Genomic DNA, 20,657 nt, shown 5'->3' with positions numbered 1-20,657 from the left:
ACAGCAAGGAGTCATCATGTCAGGTAGTCCTGGGGCATGGTCCTAGGGCTCAGGTCAGTTGAAACTGGAACAGCAGCATGGCCAGGTGGACTGGGGACAGCAAGGAGTCATCATGTCAGGTAGTCCTGGGGCATGGTCCTAGGGCTCAGGTCCTCCGAGAGAGAGAGAGAGAGAAAGAGAGAATTAGAGAACGCACACTTAGATTCACACAGGACACCGAATAGGACAGGAGAGGTACTCCAGATATAACAAACTGACCCTAGCCCCCGACACATAAACTACTGCAGCATAAATACTGGAGGCTGAGACAGGAGGGGTCAGGAGACACTGTGGCCCCATCTGAGGACACCCCCGGACAGGGCCAAACAGGAAGGATATAACCCCAACCACTTTGCCAAAGCACAGCCCCCACACCACTAAAGGGATATCTTCAACCACCAACTTACCATCCTGAGACAAGGCTTAGTATAGCCCACAAAGATCTCCGCCATGGCACAACCCAAGGGGGGGCGCCAACCCAGACAGGATGACTACATCAGTGAATCAACCCACTCAGGTGACGCACCCCTTCCAGGGACGGCATGAGAGAGCCCCAGTAAGCCAGTGACTCAGCCCCTGTAATAGGGTTAGAGGCAGAGAATCCCAGTGGAAAGAGGGGAACCGGCCAGGCAGAGACAGCAAGGGCGGTTCGTTTCTCCAGAGCCTTTCCGTTCACCTTCCCACTCCTGGGCCAGACTACACTCAATCATATGACCCACTGAAGAGATGAGTTTTCAGTAAAGACTTAAAGGTTGAGACCGAGTTTGCGTCTCTGACATGGGTAGGCAGACCGTTCCATAAAAATGGAGCTCTATAGGAGAAAGCCCTGCCTCCAGCTGTTTGCTTAGAAATTCTAGGGACAATTAGGAGGCCTGCGTCTTGTGACCGTAGCGTACGTGTAGGTATGTACGGCAGGACCAAATCAGAGAGATAGGTAGGAGCAAGCCCATGTAATGCTTTGTAGGTTAGCAGTAAAACCTTGAAATCAGCCCTTGCTTTGACAGGAAGCCAGTGTAGAGAGGCTAGCACTGGAGTAATATGATCAAATTTTTTGGTTCTAGTCAGGATTCTAGCAGCCGTATTTAGCACCAACCGAAGTTTATTTAGTGCTTTATCCGGGTAGCCGGAAAGTAGAGCATTGCAGTAGTCTAACCTAGAAGTGACAAAAGCATGGATTAATTTTTCTGCATCATTTTTGGACAGAAAGTTTCTGATTTTTGCAATGTTACGTAGATGGAAAAAAGCTGTCCTTGAAATGGTCTTGATATGTTCTTCAAAAGAGAGATCAGGGTCCAGAGTAACGCCGAGGTCCTTCACAGTTTTATTTGAGACGACTGTACAACCATTAAGATTAATTGTCAGATTCAACAGAAGATCTCTTTGTTTCTTGGGACCTAGAACAAGCATCTCTGTTTTGTCCGAGTTTAAAAGTAGAACGTTTGCAGCCATCCACTTCCTTATGTCTGAAACACATGCTTCTAGCGAGGGAAATTTTGGGACATCAACCGTCTATATTCAATGGAGAGTGAGCTGCTATGTTAGCCTCATGAATACGCCCAGACCATCTTGAATTTCAACAGGGACTCCAATATAAAGTGTTTTTTCTCAAAGTTCCCGGGATTTCACGCGCATCACACTTACATCAGCACACTCCTAACTGCCTAAGCATTACGAAACTGCTATTCGATCAAATAAGCCTCATGTATCAAAATGGCAATTCATTTGTATCTTTACTAAATTCGACATTCTCTCGTTTCCCACCATAGAAAACTCTTCACTTGCTTAATCATTGATGATTTACACAGATTTTGGACGAAGTAAAACCTCTTGCTTCACCTCTTCCTCTCTGGTATGAAGTTTGAGAAAATAACATGTCGACGAGTCTTGTCCTTGAGGCAGAACTGAGCGATTTCTGATAGATGGGCCAGCTGAAAAGTCAAAATGGGCTATATTGTAAAACGTGTAATTAATTTAAGGTCATAGTTAGGCATTCGGGTTAGCAGTGTGGTTAAGGTTAGGGTTACGTTTCAAATGTGATTGTATGACTTTGTGTCTGTGCCAGCTAGTGACCACTTTGCAGAGCTGCTTCCAGAACAACATTCATGACAATAAACGCTAACCTGCGTGAAAATATGGGCACCTGCCTGTTGGCCTGCTTCGCTTCCTGCGCCACTTTGTTCCTTTGGTTTGTATGTTTGTTTGAGTTTTTTTAGTTGCATGGTTTTTAAGTTAAAAGGAAAGAAGCAATTGGTATACAGACATAAAGCGTTTTAACTGAATTGTGAAGAGGAATTGACAATGTGTTTTAACTTGATGACTGAAACGGTAGCGATTGAAAACCATGCCTTATTAAAATAATTGTTTTAAAAAACGGTCCTTTTTGTTGTCTGCCTTTGCGTCACTCTGCCTGCTCAATCCAGACCCTAGAACCGGGCACTTTTCCATCTTGTCACATCTCGGCCTATATACCATTATTAACAGTCCATCAATAATTGGATGGATGGGTCTCCTACACTGTTGTTATGGAAGACAACAGAAGCCATGGAAAAGGGAAGGCGCATCACTTTAATTTTTGCAACGTCTACTTTCCAGAGGCGGGAGTGTGCTGTGACTCTCTGCAAAATCCAATCGCAACGCACAGACATATCAGCATCCGACCACGTAAGGACCCACATATATTTCAGCAATCATGTAAGAGCAATGCCATACGTGTGCACACCTTTAAAAACTTGCTCCCAACTCATCATGTAGCCAGCTTTACGGGGTTCAAATAACAGACCACTCCTATCAATAGCAATAATCTCCGTCGCTTCCATTGCGCTGAGGAAAACATCACACTGGTAAGATGTATTATGTTGCGTTTGATAGCGAGGATGAATGTGTTCATTTTTGCTTAGAAATTGGAATTTGTAGAATGTAGCATTGGCCTTTTAATTGCGTTTTGACCTCTAAGGACACCTGAGTCATCGTGAAATATAACTAACATTTACTTCCTAAACGTTTTACATTTAGTTGTTTGGTTTTTTTTTTGCAGTGAAATGTCGCCTTGATTGATGCATGACCATAGCATTCTACTCCAGCTGCACGCATGTACTGATTCCGCGGTTAACAACATCATAAGCGGTGCCGGTGCTGTCCGTCTCAGCACCAAGGACAGGGCTCGGGCACAGTCTCTGTGGCGTAGTTTAAAAACAAACTGCATGCGCTCCAAAAAGGTGGCAACCTTTTTCACAAGCCGCTCTGGTTTAGTTGAACTGATCAGCTGGGTTGAAATTTCAAATGTAATTAAAACAATCTTTCTATATTTGTATAACAGTACATTATTATCAATGGATATTTAAACTAATAATTCTGGTTAAAAAAAAATGTAACCATCAATATTTTTGTTCTAATTTAAGCAGAATTTCTAAGGCATAGCAGGCTATCAGACAGACATAAACATCACAGTTAATATTTAAACCCTGTAAGTGGATTCCAAAGTCAGGGGTTGGCTGTTGCAATATTTATTAGCATATTCATCAATATTCATATTTTCATTGCTGCATTTACACTCAAGAGAATGTTGAGGTACCTTTTTTTTATCCAGGGACTGTTTATGAATGGTGACTGAGAGTGTGCAATGTGAATTGTAAAACAGCTTTTACAACTAAAACAGATATCTAGTAACAACAGTGACATTTGTTTTTGCAGGAAGAGAACATGTCTCATTCCTTTGTGTTCTTCCTCTCCTTCTGGAGCTCTGTAATTGTGGTCGGACGCGGTTGTCCTGAACTATGCAACTGCTCCGACAAATACGGACGCCACTTCGCTGAATGCTCCTACAAAGACTTGGTTGACATCCCTGATAGGTTGCCCCCCAACGTGACCACTCTGAGTCTCACCGCCAACAGAATATCTCTGGTGGAGTCGGGCAGCTTCGACAATGTGACCCAAGTCACATCCTTGTGGATGGCCCATAACGAGATAGTCACCATCGAACCGGGCACCCTGGCTCCCCTGGTCCAGCTGAGGAACTTTGACGTCAGTCACAACAAGATGGTGGATTTCCCTTGGGAGGATCTCTGTCACCTCACAGCCCTGCAGCTGCTGAAGATGGACCACAATGAGATGGTCAGTCTGCCTAAAGACTCCTTCTCTAACCTCAAGGACCTGAGGTCTCTCCGCCTCAACAACAACAGGTTCACCACTATAACGCAGGGGACTTTCGACAGCCTGATCTCCCTGTCTCATCTACAGCTCTATAACAACCCATTCACATGCCACTGCAGGATGGACTGGCTGAGGGACTGGATTCTAAACGCCACCATATCGGTTCCAGAACAGAACTTGATTGTCTGTGAAAATCCAGAGCAGTTGAGAGGAGCGGTGATCGTGAAACTGTCTGAGTCAAAGTGCATGGCCCCGAATGTTAGCATAACGGCTGAGCCTAACGTTGAGAATACGACACTCTATGAAGGCACAGTGTTGATCCTGAACTGTGAGATCAAAGGGAACCCAAAGGCAGAGGTTATCTGGAAAATCCACACAAACCGTCAAAGTGTAGAGTACCCTCTGTCCACCAAAGATAAAGAATCAGCAGAATCCAATGAATCTAACGAGGATTCTAGAACGACAGACAATCCATTTGAAATGTTCCATAACGGCACTCTAGTCATACCGCGCCTTAGTAAAAAGGACAATGGCAACTACAGCTGTACCGCCACCAATGAGTTTGGTAAAGATGACGATTCACTATCAATAGTAGTGGTAGTACCAAAACCACCACCACCTCAACCTGTTGGAAAAGTGATTGACCCACCAGTTATTATTAATGGGGAGAAAATCCCCTCAGTACTTCAACCTGTGATCAAAACCTCCATTAATAACCCTTTTAAATCATTGAATATTCCCCATTTGGAGGGAAAGTACAATATCTTCCCAACCCTTCCTCCCATTGAAGTTGACACTGAGCGTACGGCGCAAGTGCCCAAATATCCATCCCGTGCAACTAGCAAATGTACCTTGACCAGTGAGACACAGTACATCTCCAACCAGGCCTTCAATTTAAGCCTGGAAGATGTCAGGCAGTATACATTTGACTTTGGAGTCATAGCCTTAGGGGTGTCAGAGACCGAGGCTAAAGTTAGACTCAATCCTCTACTCCTTCCTAAAGACAACACAGACAACCATCTCAGCGCCTCAGAAGGGTTCAATTCCATCCACAACCAATCAGAGGTAACCAGGAGAGCCCGGGCGGACTCAGGGCTGTATCTGTGTGTCACCTCAGACCACAGACACTCAGCCATCCAGTGGTCCAGGATGGAAGATGGCATCAACACCTATCTGTTCCAGGACCTACGCCCCGGCGCCAACTACTCCCTCTGTCTCACCTACAGAGGAGAGGACTGCGAGGTACAGGTCCTCTTCACCACCAGGAAGAGAGTTCCTAACCTGTTAATCATTATAGTCGTCAGTATCTGTCTCCTCACCGTCTCCACCGTGCCCCTGCTGGGGGCCACCTGCTTCCACCTGGTCTACAAATATAGGAACAAGACTTACAAGCTCATCATGAAGGCTAAAGACCACCAGCATCACATGGAGAGGAACCTAGTGGTCAACTTCAACCTGAGGAACTCGTACGCCGAGTCACAGACGCAGATCACAGCCAGCGAGACGGGGGAGGGAGAGGACGGTGAGTCGGAGAGTGGGGGAGAGAGAGAGGAGGACGTGGAGGGGAGTGGGGTGACCGAGTCGTTCACTCTGTCTCAGTACAGAGGGAATCTGGATGAGTGTGAGATGGGGTCAGAGTTCAGCGATAGGTTACCACTCGGGGCAGAAGCTGTTAATATCTCTGGTCAGTACAAAGAGCCACACCACTGATCCTGTTGTTGTTGTTAGTATTTGATAGATCGTCTTGACTAGACAGGTTCTAGTCATCTTCAGTCAGGATCACATGTAATGTAAGTCTCACAGTAACTGTTTATCGATCCATGAGAGAAGAACCTGTGACCTGTCATTTTTCAAAATGGCTGCCGTATCAATGACCTGGATACAGTGTAGACCAAGTCATCGGTTCTTCCGCTGTTGAAAGGTAAAGAAGGTAGTTTATGTACGCTGTGAAGATTATGTCAAAGAAGAAAATAAACCGTCCCTGTAGTAAAATATTTAAGCCTATTCTAAAAATAGACCCCTCCGGTGTGCTCTTCACAGAGGCGTTTCCTGAGACTTGTGACAGTTATTCGGTGTAGTCTGTCACAGGCAAGAAGGCAAAGAGCTTTGTAAATGTATCTAAAAATGTCTCTTCTTTAAAGTAACAGATGCACTTATGAATGTCTATGTTAATCTATTGTAGGCTATCAATGCTATTTTCTATCTAGAGTGAATGTCTATGTTAATCTATTGTAGGCTATCAATGCTATTTTCTATCTGGAGTGAATGTCTATGTTAATCTATTGTAGGCTATCAATGCTATTTTCTATCTAGAGTGAATGTCTATGTTAATCTATTGTAGGCTATCAATGCTATTTTCTATCTAGAGTGAATGTCTATGTTAATCTGTTGTAGGCTATCAATGCTATTTTCTATCTAGAGTGAATGTCTATGTTAATCTGTTGTAGGCTATCAATGCTATTTTCTATCTAGAGTGAATGTCTATGTTAATCTATTGTAGGCTATCAATGCTATTTTCTATCTGGAGTGAATGTCTATGTTAATCTATTGTAGGCTATCAATGCTATTTTCTATCTAGAGTGAATGTCTATGTTAATCTATTGTAGGCTATCAATGCTATTTTCTATCTAGAGTGAATGTCTATGTTAATCTGTTGTAGGCTATCAATGCTATTTTCTATCTAGAGTGAATGTCTATGTTAATCTGTTGTAGGCTATCAATGCTATTTTCTATCTAGAGTGAATGTCTATGTTAATCTGTTGTAGGCTATCAATGCTATTTTCTATCTAGAGTGAATGTCTATGTTAATCTATTGTAGGCTATCAATGCTATTTTCTATCTAGAGTGAATGTCTATGTTAATCTGTTGTAGGCTATCAATGCTATTTTCTATCTAGAGTGAATGTCTATGTTAATCTATTGTAGGCTATCAATGCTATTTTCTATCTAGAGTGAATGTCTATGTTAATCTATTGTAGGCTATCAATGCTATTTTCTATCTAGAGTGAATGTCTATGTTAATCTATTGTAGGCTATCAATGCTATTTTCTATCTAGAGTGAATGTCCGCTTCACTGTTGCCAACAAACCCTTTAAGATGTGTGTCACAAGCTATTGTTGTACGTCATTTTACAGTGACCTTTAACCCGGTATTGTGTCAATAATATACAGTACCAGACAAAAGTTTGGACACAAAAACCCTTGAATGAGTAGGTCTTAATTTTTTATTTATTTATTTTTTACTATTTTCTACATTGTAGAATAATAGTGAGGACATCAAAACTATGAAATAACACATATTGAATCATGTAGTAACCAAAAAAAAGTGTTCAACAATTTAAAATAGATTTTAGATTTTAGATTCTTCAAGTAACCCCCCCACCTCCCCACCCCTTTGCCTTGAGGACAGCTTTGCACACTATGTTTTGTTTTTACATCTAAAGTGAACGTCCACTTCACTGTTGCCAACAAACCCTTATTAAGCTGTGTGTCACAAGCTATTGTTGTACGTCATTTTACAGTGACCTTTAACCTGGTAATGTGTCCATAACATACATGACCCACGTGTCTCTATCTCCTATCCATTAAAACCCCCACTGTTGCTCAACTCTTACATTTTAACAGTAAGATAAGTGTTACATTTTGATAGCGTATGGTTAAATGTAAGTGTTTCCGATGTGTACATTGCCTCAGTGTTCATCCTCTGCTATATGTGCCTGAAGTAATAAAGTATTGACAAGGAATGCTTGTTCATTATTGATTTGCAGCTTCCGAACATGGCATGTTATTCGATCTATAGTGAAATGCCAAAAATAGGGGTTGTTGTACTATGAATGAACTGTCTGAATCAAATCAAATTCAAAATCAAATCAAATGTATTTCTATAGGCCTTCGTACATCAGCTGATATCTCAAAGTGCTGTACAGAAACCCAGCCTAAAAGCCCAAACAGCAAGCAATGCAGGTGTAGAAGCACCTGCATTGAATATTGGCTTCTGTAAAAATGGGTTTCCATACGCAGTCATCATGGTTCTTGAAAACATGCTTACACATTTGTTGTTCCCCTGTATTTACTTTAAACTGTTTTATTAGTTTGAAAAGAAGTCTCTCTTTCAAAATAAGAGTCTTATTAATCACATTCTCCCACCTGGGAGAAAAACAGTTGATTTTTTTCACTCTGGATTGTGATGTCAGTTACATTAATTTACACAAAAAATACATGTATCATTGTTCTTAAATATATTTTGAAAGCAAATATCTCAAACCTCTGAAGACTTACCGAAACAACTGATAAAGGGCAGCACATTAAAGGAAGGGGTGGATAGTGGATGCTAAAACAGGATGTGTTCTGTGCATCATAACCAAACACATACAACCGTTACCAAAAACTAAATAATAGACCAGCAAATTTTAAAATCGACATTGCAGACAACAATATGACACAGAAAGCAACATACATAGAGATTCACTTCATGTGCAGCTGAACAAGCCAAGGCACTTGACTGCAACCCACAGAAATTACAGACCTCTTACAGTCAACTGCTACCCTGAAGACGAAGCAGTTGGAACATTGGGTTCTATAGAGAGCAGCAGGGTGTCCGTACCCCATAAACCACATGACATCAGTCATGACCGTGTGTCATGGTCTCAGTTAGCAGCGGCGTTGGTGGCAGCACCTGAGGGTGTGGCAGCACCTGAGGGTGTGGCAGCGCCTGAGGGTGTGGCAGCACCTGAGGGTGTGGCAGCGCCTGAGGGTGTGGCAGCGCCTGAGGGTGTGGCAGCACCAGAGGGTGTGGCAGCACCAGAGGGTGTGGCAGCGCCTGCCTCGGCAGCGGTGGGTTTGCTGCTGGCGTCTTTCTTGATTCCTGCCGCGGCGCTACGGTTCATTCCGTTCACGAAGCTGTCAGAGGGCTGGAGAAGAAGAAATATGTTTGTCTTGTAGAGTACAGGAAGTTTTCACACACAGACAGACAGACAGACAGACACACACACACACACAAAAACACACACACACACACACACACACACACACACACACACACACACACACACACACACACACACACACACACAGAGACACAGCACACACAGAGACACACACACACACACACACACACAGAGACACAGACACAGACACAGACACACACACACACACACACACACACACACACACACACACACACACACACACACACACACACACACACACACACACACACACACACACACACACACACACACACACACACACACACACACACACACACACACAGAGACACAGACACAGACACAGACACACACACACACACACACAACACAGGTTGCTGGCCTGCTGTTCTACTCTCTATTTTTGGGCGACCGACCTGCAGCTGGTAGTGTTTTCTGGACCCCAGTAGAGACGGGTTGTTGACCAGCGTGTAGAGTAACTGCCAGCGTGCCCGCACCCTCCTGCTGTTAACCACCTTGTCCGGTCTCTTCTCCTGATTCACCAGCTGGATCCCTGAAAGGAGGAGGAGGAGGAGGAGCAGGCTGTCAGGGCAGAGCAAGACACTGACACTGGATGGATGGAATTATTTGGTGGTATAAATTCCACATTGTGTAGTAGTAGTAGTAGTAGGTTCAGTCAATGTCATGTCTGGGAAGTGTCTGCAAGGGACAGAAAAGGCCACACCCCTTTTATGCAAATCCGTGTATGAGTGTGTTATGTCTATAACAACCTTCCTCAGCATCTCGCATCTTCTGCCCAGCACCTCCAGCCGAGGCAGCCTGCAGCGCCAGCCCACAGAAGGCCTTCATCACAGGGTGGGATTGGCTGACCTCTACCTTCAGGTAGTGGGTGTAGTAACAATAAGCTGCATGAAGGTCAGAGGTCAGGGATTCAGACATATTCATAAACCAATGTGTTAGGTTTAACCTGTTCACCTGTGTATTTCATAGCATCAGGGACATATTTCAGAAATGTTTTTCCAATTACGTGGGTTTATTGGTAGATGATTGCTAATGAACGTGGTCACCAATACATGAGAATACTTTAATTAGGGTGATGGTCAGTCAGTGTCCCGGCTGGCAAACCGTGAGGCTGCTGGTTTTGTTTTTGGTGAGCCATGACACCTTTCGTTTGTTTTTTTAAAGTCTTTAGTTTGGGCCTTAAGGTATTTTAATTTATTTTACATAGTTATGTATCGAAACCATCTGAACAATATAATCTGCTTGGACTGACCAACCAAGAGGTCCAGAGAGACAGAGCTGGCTGCCACTGGACCAAAGTAAGGTTGCTGTCTCCCTTTAGGCACATGTCCAGCCAACACGGTTCCTCAAACCCTTTATTTCTCACAGAAACACACACATTCATTCAGGTTACAGACGATGTAACTAGGACCCCTAGACAATATCCGTTCTGTAACAAATGTACCAGTGGCACAGGCCTTTCAACAAAAAAAAAAGTTCCTATAGAATTCCCTGAACTGTATGTTGACGTACCCGGGTCGTAGGATTCAGCAGCGCGGTTGAGGAGGCTGATGTCCATGCGCCCCAGGTGGATGATGTTATAGAGGGCAGTGATGACCATCCTCCAGATGGCTGCTATCAACCCCACCACGATGTTGATCAGGAAGAGCAGGTAGGTAAGCAGGAACAGACTGCCTCTGGAACAACACATCCATCTAGTTAGTTCTACTTTTAATGGATCAATGGTGCTAAGAAAGTACAGGGGGTCCGGTGGTCCGGGGGATTGCCCCCCCGAAAAAAAAAAAACTAATTTGAATGTGTCATTTTTCATGTGTCATTTTTCATGTTAACATGAAATTTACCATAAAGAAAAGAAACCCATCTTTCAACTCAAGAAGAGTGTAATCCAGCGTTTCCACAACATCGGTCCTTGGGACCCCAAGGGGTGCACGTTTTGGTGTTTGCCCTAACACTACACAGCTGATTCAAATGATCAACGCTTGATGATTTAAATCAGCTGTGTTGTGCTGGGGCAACAAAAAAAAACGGGAAACCGTAGTGAAATCTATGATGTCACTAGTTCTGAGAAAAAACAGTTAGAAATAAAACAAATAAATAAAGTAAATCATTTACAGAGTTCTAGAATCTTAGTACCTGTTGTTCAAGTCTCTTGTCCCAGCATCCTTTTTGATGAAGGCAAACCTGGCTGTCACGTGTTGTAGAGTAATAGTCAGTATCAACGTCAGCCACACAGGCCTGGTGAGATCAGATACCGCAATGGGAAAATAATCCACACAATATGAAAGTAATAGGCTTTTATCAACTGATGAGTATCTCAATCAGTTCAAAGTGTATTGTGGTGATGAGCTAGCTGGTCAAAAACAATTCTGTAAGATGGTGCTTGAAAATCAGATAAAGGCTTCGTGGTAAGAGTATGATTCCATATGAGAGTATGATTCCATATAAGAGTATGATTCCATATAAGAGTATGATTCCATATAAGAGTATGATTCCATATAAGAGTATGATTCCATATAAGAGTATGATTCCATATAAGAGTATGATTCCATATGAGAGTATGATTCCATATAAGAGTATGATTCCATATAAGAGTATGATTCCATATAAGAGTATGATTCCATATAAGAGTATGATTCCATATAAGAGTATGATTCCATATAAGAGTATGATTCCATATAAGAGGATGATTCCATATAAGAGTATGATTCCATATAAGAGTATGATTCCATATAAGCAGGCAGGAACAAATGTAGTTAAATTTAAAGATGCACTCACCAGGCCTTGGCAGCGACCTGGAAGAGTATAAGGTTCTGGCCATACAAGATGGGGATGATGATGAGGAACACCAACCACACAAAACAGATGAAGAAGACCAAAGTCTGGAAGACCATTCCTGACAAAATAATATTAAATAGTAAGAGAGGAATCTAGAATAAGAATATAACTGCCATCTTTCATAAAAATTCATTTTTAAAAGTAAGTTTTGAAAGGAATTGAGGTTAGTATCACACAGAAATGACCAAGTATTTACTGAAGAACTATATGATAAAATGGTAAATAGATAATCATTTAATTAGGAATTAAAACCACGGTGTCAGGTCAGCCTACCTAAAGAGATGACAGCAGCCTGATATCCAATGAAGCCCATCCAACACACTAGGCCTGTCTGAGACGGACGGATGCTCTTCTGGCAATTATACACGTTGTAAATATCTCCTCTGTACAAGCCCTGGAGGTTCCATCTGATGGTAGAAACATGAAGACGTAGAATTACTGACAGGATTATGAAAGGAACACACTTGAAAATATCAGTTATTTGGTATGTTCCCATTGCTTCTTGAACATACAAAAGACAGTGTGGTACTGTGTTAGTGTGTTACTGTGTTAGTGTGTTAGTGTGTTAGTGTGATACTGTGTTAGTGTGATAGTGTGATACTGTGTTAGTGTGTTACTGTGTTGGTGTGTTAGTGTGATACTGTGTTAGTGTGTTAGTGTGTTACTGTGTTAGTGTGATACTGTGTTAGTGTGTTACTGTGTTAGTGTGATACTGTGTTAGTGTGTTACTGTGTTAGTGTGATACTGTGTTAGTGTGATACTGTGTTAGTGTGTTACTGTGTTAGTGTGTTAGTGTGATACTGTGTTAGTATGTTACTGTGTTAGTGTGTTAGTGTGATACTGTGTTAGTGTGATACTGTGTTAGTGGGATACTGTGTTAGTGTGATACTGTGTTAGTGTGTTAGTGTGATACTGTGTTAGTGTGATACTGTGTTAGTGTGATACTGTGCTAGTGTGATACTGTGTTAGTGTGATACTGTGTTAGTGTGTTACTGTGTTAGTGTGTTACTGTGTTGGTGTGATACTGTGTTAGTGTGTTACTGTGATACTGTGTTAGTGTGTTACTGTGTTAGTGTGATACTGTGTTAGTGTGATACTGTGTTAGTGTGATACTGTGTTAGTGTGTTACTGTGTTAGTGTGATACTGTGTTAGTGTGATACTGTGATACTGTGTTACTGTGATACTGTGTTACTGTGTTAGTGTGTTAGTGTGATACTGTGTTAGTGTGATACTGTGTTAGTGTGATACTGTGTTAGTGTGATACTGCGTTAGTGTGTTACTGTGTTAGTGTGATACTGTGTTAGTGTGATACTGTGATACTGTGTTACTGTGATACTGTGTTACTGTGATACTGTGTTAGTGTGATACTGTGTTAGTGTGTTACTGTGTTAGTGTGATACTGTGTTAGTGTGATACTGTGATACGGTGTTAGTGTGATACTGTGTTAGTGTGATACTGTGTTACTGTGTTACTGTGATACTGTGATACTGTGTTAGTGTGTTAGTGTGATACTGTGTTACTGTGATACTGTGTTACTGTGATACTGTGATACTGTGTTAGTGTGATACTGTGTTACTGTGATACTGTGTTACTGTGGTACTGTGTTAGTGTGATACTGTGTTACTGTGTTACTGTGTTAGTGTGTTAGTGTGATACTGTGTTAGTGTGTTAGTGTGATACTGTGTTACTGTGATACTGTGTTACTGTGTTAGTGTGATACTGTGATACTGTGTTAGTGTGATACTGTGATACTGTGTTACTGTGTTAGTGTGATACTGTGATACTGTGTTACTGTGTTAGTGTGATACTGTGTTGCTGTGTTAGTGTGATACTGTGATACTGTGTTAGTGTGATACTGTGATACTGTGTTAGTGTGATACTGTGATACTGTGTTAGTGTGATACTGTGATACTGTGTTTGTGTGATACTGTGTTGCTGTGTTAGTGTGTTACTGTGTTAGTGTGATAGTGTGATACTGTGTTAGTGTGTTAGTGTGTTAGTGTGATACTGTGTTAGTGTGATACTGTGATACTGTGTTAGTGTGATACTGTGATACTGTGTTAGTGTGATACTGTGATACTGTGTTAGTGTGATACTGTGATACTGTGTTTGTGTGATACTGTGATACTGTGTTAGTGTGATACTGTGTTACTGTGTTAGTGTGATACTGTGATATTGTGTTACTGTGTTGGCTGATCAAAAGTATTTACCTGTGAAGGATCATGGACCTCATCAGCATGATCAGGGTGAGCATACAGGCCAGGGTCAACCCACACAGGTAACACACTACAAAACATAACGAACAGGCCAGAGTCAACCCACACAGGTAACACACTACAAAACATAACGAACAGGCCAGGGTCAACCCACACAGGTAACACACTACAAAACATAACGAACAGGCCAGGATAAACCCACACAGGTAACACACTACATAACATAACGTCAACCCACACAGGTAACACACTACACAACATAACGAACAGGCCAGGATCAACCCACACAGGTAACACACTACACAACATAACAAACAGGCCAGGATCAACCCACACAGGTAACACACTACACAACATAACGAACAGGCCAGGATCAACCCACACAGGTAACACACTACATAACATAACGTCAACCCACACAGGTAACACACTACACAACATAATGAACAGGCCAGGATCAACCCACACAGGTAACACACTACACAACATAACGAACAGGCCAGGATCAACCCACACAGGTAACACACTACCCAACATAACGAACAAGCCAGGATAAACCCACCCGGTGCTGCAGCTCATGTCAGTAAATGCAGGACAGACACCCACCTTCCAGACACCAGGTATAGTGAATAACAATCTGGACCACCTCCATCCTGTCCTCTGATAGGACGATACCAAAGCCCTCCAGAAGGAAGGGGAACTTGTCATCTATACCAGCACGGACAATATGGAGGGTGGGGATCACCAGTATTACCAGCAACAGCGCCACCTGGGGGATGGATGACCACATGACTGTTATTTCTATTAAAACAACTGGCATCTTGTCAGGTTATCTGAAAGCAGCCATGTTCACAACCAACCTTCAATGTGGATTGTTGTTATGTTCCTTTGTTAATTGTTATGTTTTGCTGAAATGTGATGGATTCCTAATTAACTGCAGTATTTATTTACCTGATAAACTGCTATGGACGACACAAATGCTGAGATCGCCAGCTTTAGTGGAAATCGGAATACTACAACAACAATCATGGTAAAACAATGGTGTCATTAGAATATTTTTGTTTAAAAGAAAAAGATTAGCAGACAAATTGTCAAAAAACCCTCCAGACTTACCTTTCTCTGGTGTGTAGATATAGGACTTGACTGTGTCTTTTATTGTCTCCAACAGTTTGGGTTTATCTGATCTGATAGAGGTACTGAACAAGAACACAATGATGTCAATAACTGCATGCTGCAGTCATCATTACTTAGTTTATGTCATAGAATAACTCACAGTCTGGTCATTCAGTTTAGTATCTTGTTTCTCTCATAATAACACACAGTCTGGTCATTCAGTTTAGTATCTTGTTTCTCTCATCATAACACACAGTCTGGTCATTCAGTTTAGTATCTTGTTTCTCTCATAATAACACACAGTCTGGTCATTCAGTTTAGTATCTTGTTTCTCTCATAATAACACACAGTCTGGTCATTCAGTTTAGTATCTTGTTTCTCTCATCATAACACACAGTCTGGTCATTCAGTTTAGTATCTTGTTTCTCTCATCATAACACACAGTCTGGTCATTCAGTTTAGTATCTTGTTTCTCTCATAATAACACACAGTCTGGTCATTCAGTTTAGTATCTTGTTTCTCTCATAATAACACACAGTCTGGTCATTCAGTTTAGTATCTTGTTTCTCTCATAATAACAAACAGTCTGGTCATTCAGTTTAGTATCTTGTTTCTCTCATAATAACAAACAGTCTGGTCATTCAGTTTAGTATCTTGTTTCTCTCATAATAACACACAGTCTGGTCATTCAGTTTAGTATCTTGTTTCTCTCATAATAACACACAGTCTGGTCATTCAGTTTAGTATCTTGTTTCTCTCATAATAACACACAGTCTGGTCATTCAGTTTAGTATCTTGTTTCTCTCATAATAACACACAGTCTGGTCATTCAGTTTAGTATCTTGTTTCTCTCATAATAACACACAGTCTGGTCATTCAGTTTTAGTATCCTGTTTTTCTCATCAACCCCACCTGACGTTTGACTTTTTCTTCTTTAGAATTAATTTCACGTAGTCTGTGTAGTAGCTGCTCTCCAGGTCCTGAAGCCAAAGAGTATCAGAATCAAAACTGTTTAATGAACACAGAACCATTATGGGATGCATGATCTGACAACACTGACCACCTGCAACACTGTATAAAATCAATCATTTGAATGCAGAAAATAATTCACATTAAAAGAATGTGTGATGTCGTTAGAACTGTAGCTGTGATCACAACACAGACGGATTAACGACCTCACATGATCTCACTGTCGCCGACAGTTTACAGCGAGACAATCCACGGATTACAGTGAAATAAACACTGCATTGTGTAAACCTTGAGAGAAATAACATTCCTGGGTCATAATCTGTGCAGGTTGATATTTTATACTAAATCAAAAGTCCATCCAAGCTGTTTACTGCCTGTTTTTAGGTTGTCAAAACACTGGGGTTATTGTTCTGCCTGTGTTTAGGTTGTCAAAACACAGTGTTTAATGTCAGACCTTTTGGTTACAAAAGTTACGTGGTTAATGTAAGTTTCATAACTTTAAACGTCTCTTGAGGAGCTATGTTTAGTTTTTACATACTGTAGATATTCCATAAGCATCACGAGCAGGACAATAAGCCCAGCGTTTTGACAACCTAAACACAGACAGGACAATAAGCCCAGCGTTTTGACAACCTAAACACAGACAGGACAATAAGCCCAGCGTTTTGACAACCTAAATACAGGCAGGACAATAAGCCCAGCGTTTTGACAACCTAAATACAGACAGGACAATAAGCCCAGCGTTTTGACAACCTAAATACAGGCAGGACAATAACCCCAGCGTTTTGACAACCTAAATACAGGCAGGACAATAAGCCCAGCGTTTTGACAACCTAAATACAGGCAGGACAATAAGCCCAGCGTTTTGACAACCTAAATACAGGCAGGACAATAAGCCCAGCGTTTTGACAACCTAAATACAGGCAGGACAATAAGCCCAGCGTTTTGACAACCTAAATACAGACAGGACAATAAGCCCAGTGTTTTGACAACCTAAACACAGACAGGACAATAAGCCCAGCGTTTTGACAACCTAAACACAGACAGGACAATAAGCCCAGCGTTTTGACAACCTAAATACAGGCAGGACAATAAGCCCAGCGTTTTGACAACCTAAATACAGACAGGACAATAAGCCCAGTGTTTTGACAACCTAAATACAGGCAGGACAATAAGCCCAGCGTTTTGACAACCTAAATACAGGCAGGACAATAAGCCCAGCGTTTTGACAACCTAAATACAGACAGGACAATAAGCCCAGCGTTTTGACAACCTAAATACAGACAGGACAATAAGCCCAGCGTTTTGACAACCTAAATACAGACAGGACAATAAGCCCAGCGTTTTGACAACCTAAATACAGACAGGACAATAAGCCCAGCGTTTTGACAACCTAAATACAGACAGGACAATAAGCCCAGCGTTTTGACAACCTAAATACAGACAGGACAATAAGCCCAGCGTTTTGACAACCTAAATACAGACAGGACAATAAGCCCAGCGTTTTGACAACCTAAATACAGACAGGACAATAAGCCCAGCGTTTTGACAACCTAAATACAGACAGGACAATAAGCCCAGCGTTTTGACAACCTAAATACAGACAGGACAATAAGCCCAGCGTTTTGACAACCTAAATACAGGCAGGACAATAAGCCCAGCGTTTTGACAACCTAAATACAGGCAGGACAATAAGCCCAGCGTTTTGACAACCTAAATACAGGCAGTTCAATAACCCCAGCGTTTTGACAACCTAAACACAGACAGGACAATAAGCCCAGCGTTTTGACAACCTAAATACAGACAGGACAATAAGCCCAGCGTTTTGACAACCTAAATACAGGCAGGACAATAAGCCCAGCGTTTTGACAACCTAAATACAGGCAGTTCAATAACCCCAGCGTTTTGACAACCTAAATACAGACAGGACAATAAGCCCAGTGTTTTGACAACCTAAACACAGACAGGACAATAAGCCCAGCGTTTTGACAACCTAAACACAGACAGGACAATAAGCCCAGCGTTTTGACAACCTAAATACAGGCAGGACAATAAGCCCAGCGTTTTGACAACCTAAATACAGACAGGACAATAAGCCCAGTGTTTTGACAACCTAAATACAGGCAGGACAATAAGCCCAGCGTTTTGACAACCTAAATACAGGCAGGACAATAAGCCCAGCGTTTTGACAACCTAAATACAGACAGGACAATAAGCCCAGCGTTTTGACAACCTAAATACAGACAGGACAATAAGCCCAGCGTTTTGACAACCTAAATACAGACAGGACAATAAGCCCAGCGTTTTGACAACCTAAATACAGACAGGACAATAAGCCCAGCGTTTTGACAACCTAAATACAGACAGGACAATAAGCCCAGCGTTTTGACAACCTAAATACAGACAGGACAATAAGCCCAGCGTTTTGACAACCTAAATACAGACAGGACAATAAGCCCAGCGTTTTGACAACCTAAATACAGACAGGACAATAAGCCCAGCGTTTTGACAACCTAAATACAGACAGGACAATAAGCCCAGCGTTTTGACAACCTAAATACAGACAGGACAATAAGCCCAGCGTTTTGACAACCTAAATACAGGCAGGACAATAAGCCCAGCGTTTTGACAACCTAAATACAGGCAGGACAATAAGCCCAGCGTTTTGACAACCTAAATACAGGCAGTTCAATAACCCCAGCGTTTTGACAACCTAAACACAGACAGGACAATAAGCCCAGCGTTTTGACAACCTAAATACAGACAGGACAATAAGCCCAGCGTTTTGACAACCTAAATACAGGCAGGACAATAAGCCCAGCGTTTTGACAACCTAAATACAGGCAGTTCAATAACCCCAGCGTTTTGACAACCTAAATACAGACAGGACAATAAGCCCAGCGTTTTGACAACCTAAATACAGGCAGGACAATAACCCCAGCGTTTTGACAACCTAAATACAGGCAGGACAATAAGCCCAGCGTTTTGACAACCTAAATACAGGCAGGACAATAAGCCCAGCGTTTTGACAACCTAAATACAGGCAGTTCAATAACCCCAGCGTTTTGACAACCTAAACACAGACAGGACAATAAGCCCAGCGTTTTGACAACCTAAATACAGGCAGGACAATAAGCCCAGCGTTTTGACAACCTAAATACAGACAGGACAATAAGCCCAGCGTTTTGACAACCTAAATACAGGCAGGACAATAAGCCCAGCGTTTTGACAACCTAAATACAGGCAGTTCAATAACCCCAGCGTTTTGACAACCTAAACACAGACAGGACAATAAGCCCAGCGTTTTGACAACCTAAATACAGACAGGACAATAAGCCCAGCGTTTTGACAACCTAAATACAGGCAGGACAATAAGCCCAGCGTTTTGACAACCTAAATACAGGCAGTTCAATAACCCCAGCGTTTTGACAACCTAAATACAGACAGGACAATAAGCCCAGCGTTTTGACAACCTAAATACAGGCAGGACAATAACCCCAGCGTTTTGACAACCTAAATACAGGCAGGACAATAAGCCCAGCGTTTTGACAACCTAAATACAGGCAGGACAATAAGCCCAGCGTTTTGACAACCTAAATACAGGCAGTTCAATAACCCCAGCGTTTTGACAACCTAAACACAGACAGGACAATAAGCCCAGCGTTTTGACAACCTAAATACAGGCAGGACAATAAGCCCAGCGTTTTGACAACCTAAATACAGACAGGACAATAAGCCCAGCGTTTTGACAACCTAAATACAGACAGGACAATAAGCCCAGCGTTTTGACAACCTAAATACAGACAGGACAATAAGCCCAGCGTTTTGACAACCTAAATACAGGCAGGACAATAAGCCCAGCGTTTTGACAACCTAAATACAGACAGGACAATAAGCCCAGCGTTTTGACAACCTAAATACAGACAGGACAATAAGCCCAGCGTTTTGACAACCTAAATACAGACAGGACAATAAGCCCAGCGTTTTGACAACCTAAATACAGACAGGACAATAAGCCCAGCGTTTTGACAACCTAAATACAGGCAGGACAATAAGCCCAGCGTTTTGACAACCTAAATACAGACAGGACAATAACCCCAGCGTTTTGACAACCTAAATACAGACAGGACAATAACCCCAGCGTTTTGACAACCTAAATACAGGCAGGACAATAAGCCCAGCGTTTTGACAACCTAAATACAGGCAGGACAATAAGCCCAGCGTTTTGACAACCTAAATACAGGCAGGACAATAAGCCCAGCGTTTTGACAACCTAAATACAGACAGGACAATAACCCCAGCGTTTTGACAACCTAAATACAGGCAGGACAATAAGCCCAGCGTTTTGACAACCTAAATACAGGCAGTTC

At 42.1% G+C, this 20,657-nt stretch overlaps 2 protein-coding genes across 2 annotated transcripts in view; one reads left to right on the top strand and one right to left on the bottom strand.

Moving 5' to 3' along the window:
• The first annotated feature begins 2,614 nt into the window (after positions 1 to 2,614).
• On the top strand, positions 2,615 to 7,929 carry LOC109876978 (immunoglobulin superfamily containing leucine-rich repeat protein 2). Its single transcript, XM_020469306.2, has 2 exons — positions 2,615 to 2,879; positions 3,730 to 7,929. Exon 2 carries the CDS (start codon positions 3,739 to 3,741, stop codon positions 5,896 to 5,898), a length of 2,160 nt encoding a protein of 719 aa, XP_020324895.1. The 5' UTR covers positions 2,615 to 2,879; positions 3,730 to 3,738; the 3' UTR covers positions 5,899 to 7,929.
• LOC109876977 (receptor for retinol uptake stra6-like) overlaps positions 7,915 to 20,657 on the bottom strand; it is a 24,125-nt gene continuing 11,382 nt past the window's right edge. Inside the window, exons 7-18 of the mRNA XM_031812802.1 lie at positions 16,231 to 16,298; positions 15,319 to 15,401; positions 15,157 to 15,218; positions 14,812 to 14,974; positions 14,200 to 14,275; positions 12,262 to 12,395; positions 11,929 to 12,046; positions 11,287 to 11,388; positions 10,666 to 10,829; positions 9,903 to 10,037; positions 9,549 to 9,685; positions 7,915 to 9,096 (exon numbers count right to left, since the gene is read on the bottom strand). Of these exons, the coding sequence (XP_031668662.1) occupies positions 8,833 to 9,096; positions 9,549 to 9,685; positions 9,903 to 10,037; positions 10,666 to 10,829; positions 11,287 to 11,388; positions 11,929 to 12,046; positions 12,262 to 12,395; positions 14,200 to 14,275; positions 14,812 to 14,974; positions 15,157 to 15,218; positions 15,319 to 15,401; positions 16,231 to 16,298 (1,506 nt within the window). The 3' untranslated portion in view covers positions 7,915 to 8,832. The remainder of the gene's footprint in view (positions 9,097 to 9,548; positions 9,686 to 9,902; positions 10,038 to 10,665; positions 10,830 to 11,286; positions 11,389 to 11,928; positions 12,047 to 12,261; positions 12,396 to 14,199; positions 14,276 to 14,811; positions 14,975 to 15,156; positions 15,219 to 15,318; positions 15,402 to 16,230; positions 16,299 to 20,657) is intronic.

Source organism: Oncorhynchus kisutch, unplaced genomic scaffold (genome assembly GCF_002021735.2).
Source record: "Oncorhynchus kisutch isolate 150728-3 unplaced genomic scaffold, Okis_V2 Okis03b-Okis08b_hom, whole genome shotgun sequence".
Classification (NCBI taxonomy): Eukaryota; Metazoa; Chordata; class Actinopteri; order Salmoniformes; family Salmonidae; genus Oncorhynchus; species Oncorhynchus kisutch.
This window is presented reverse-complemented; position numbering and strand designations above follow the sequence as displayed.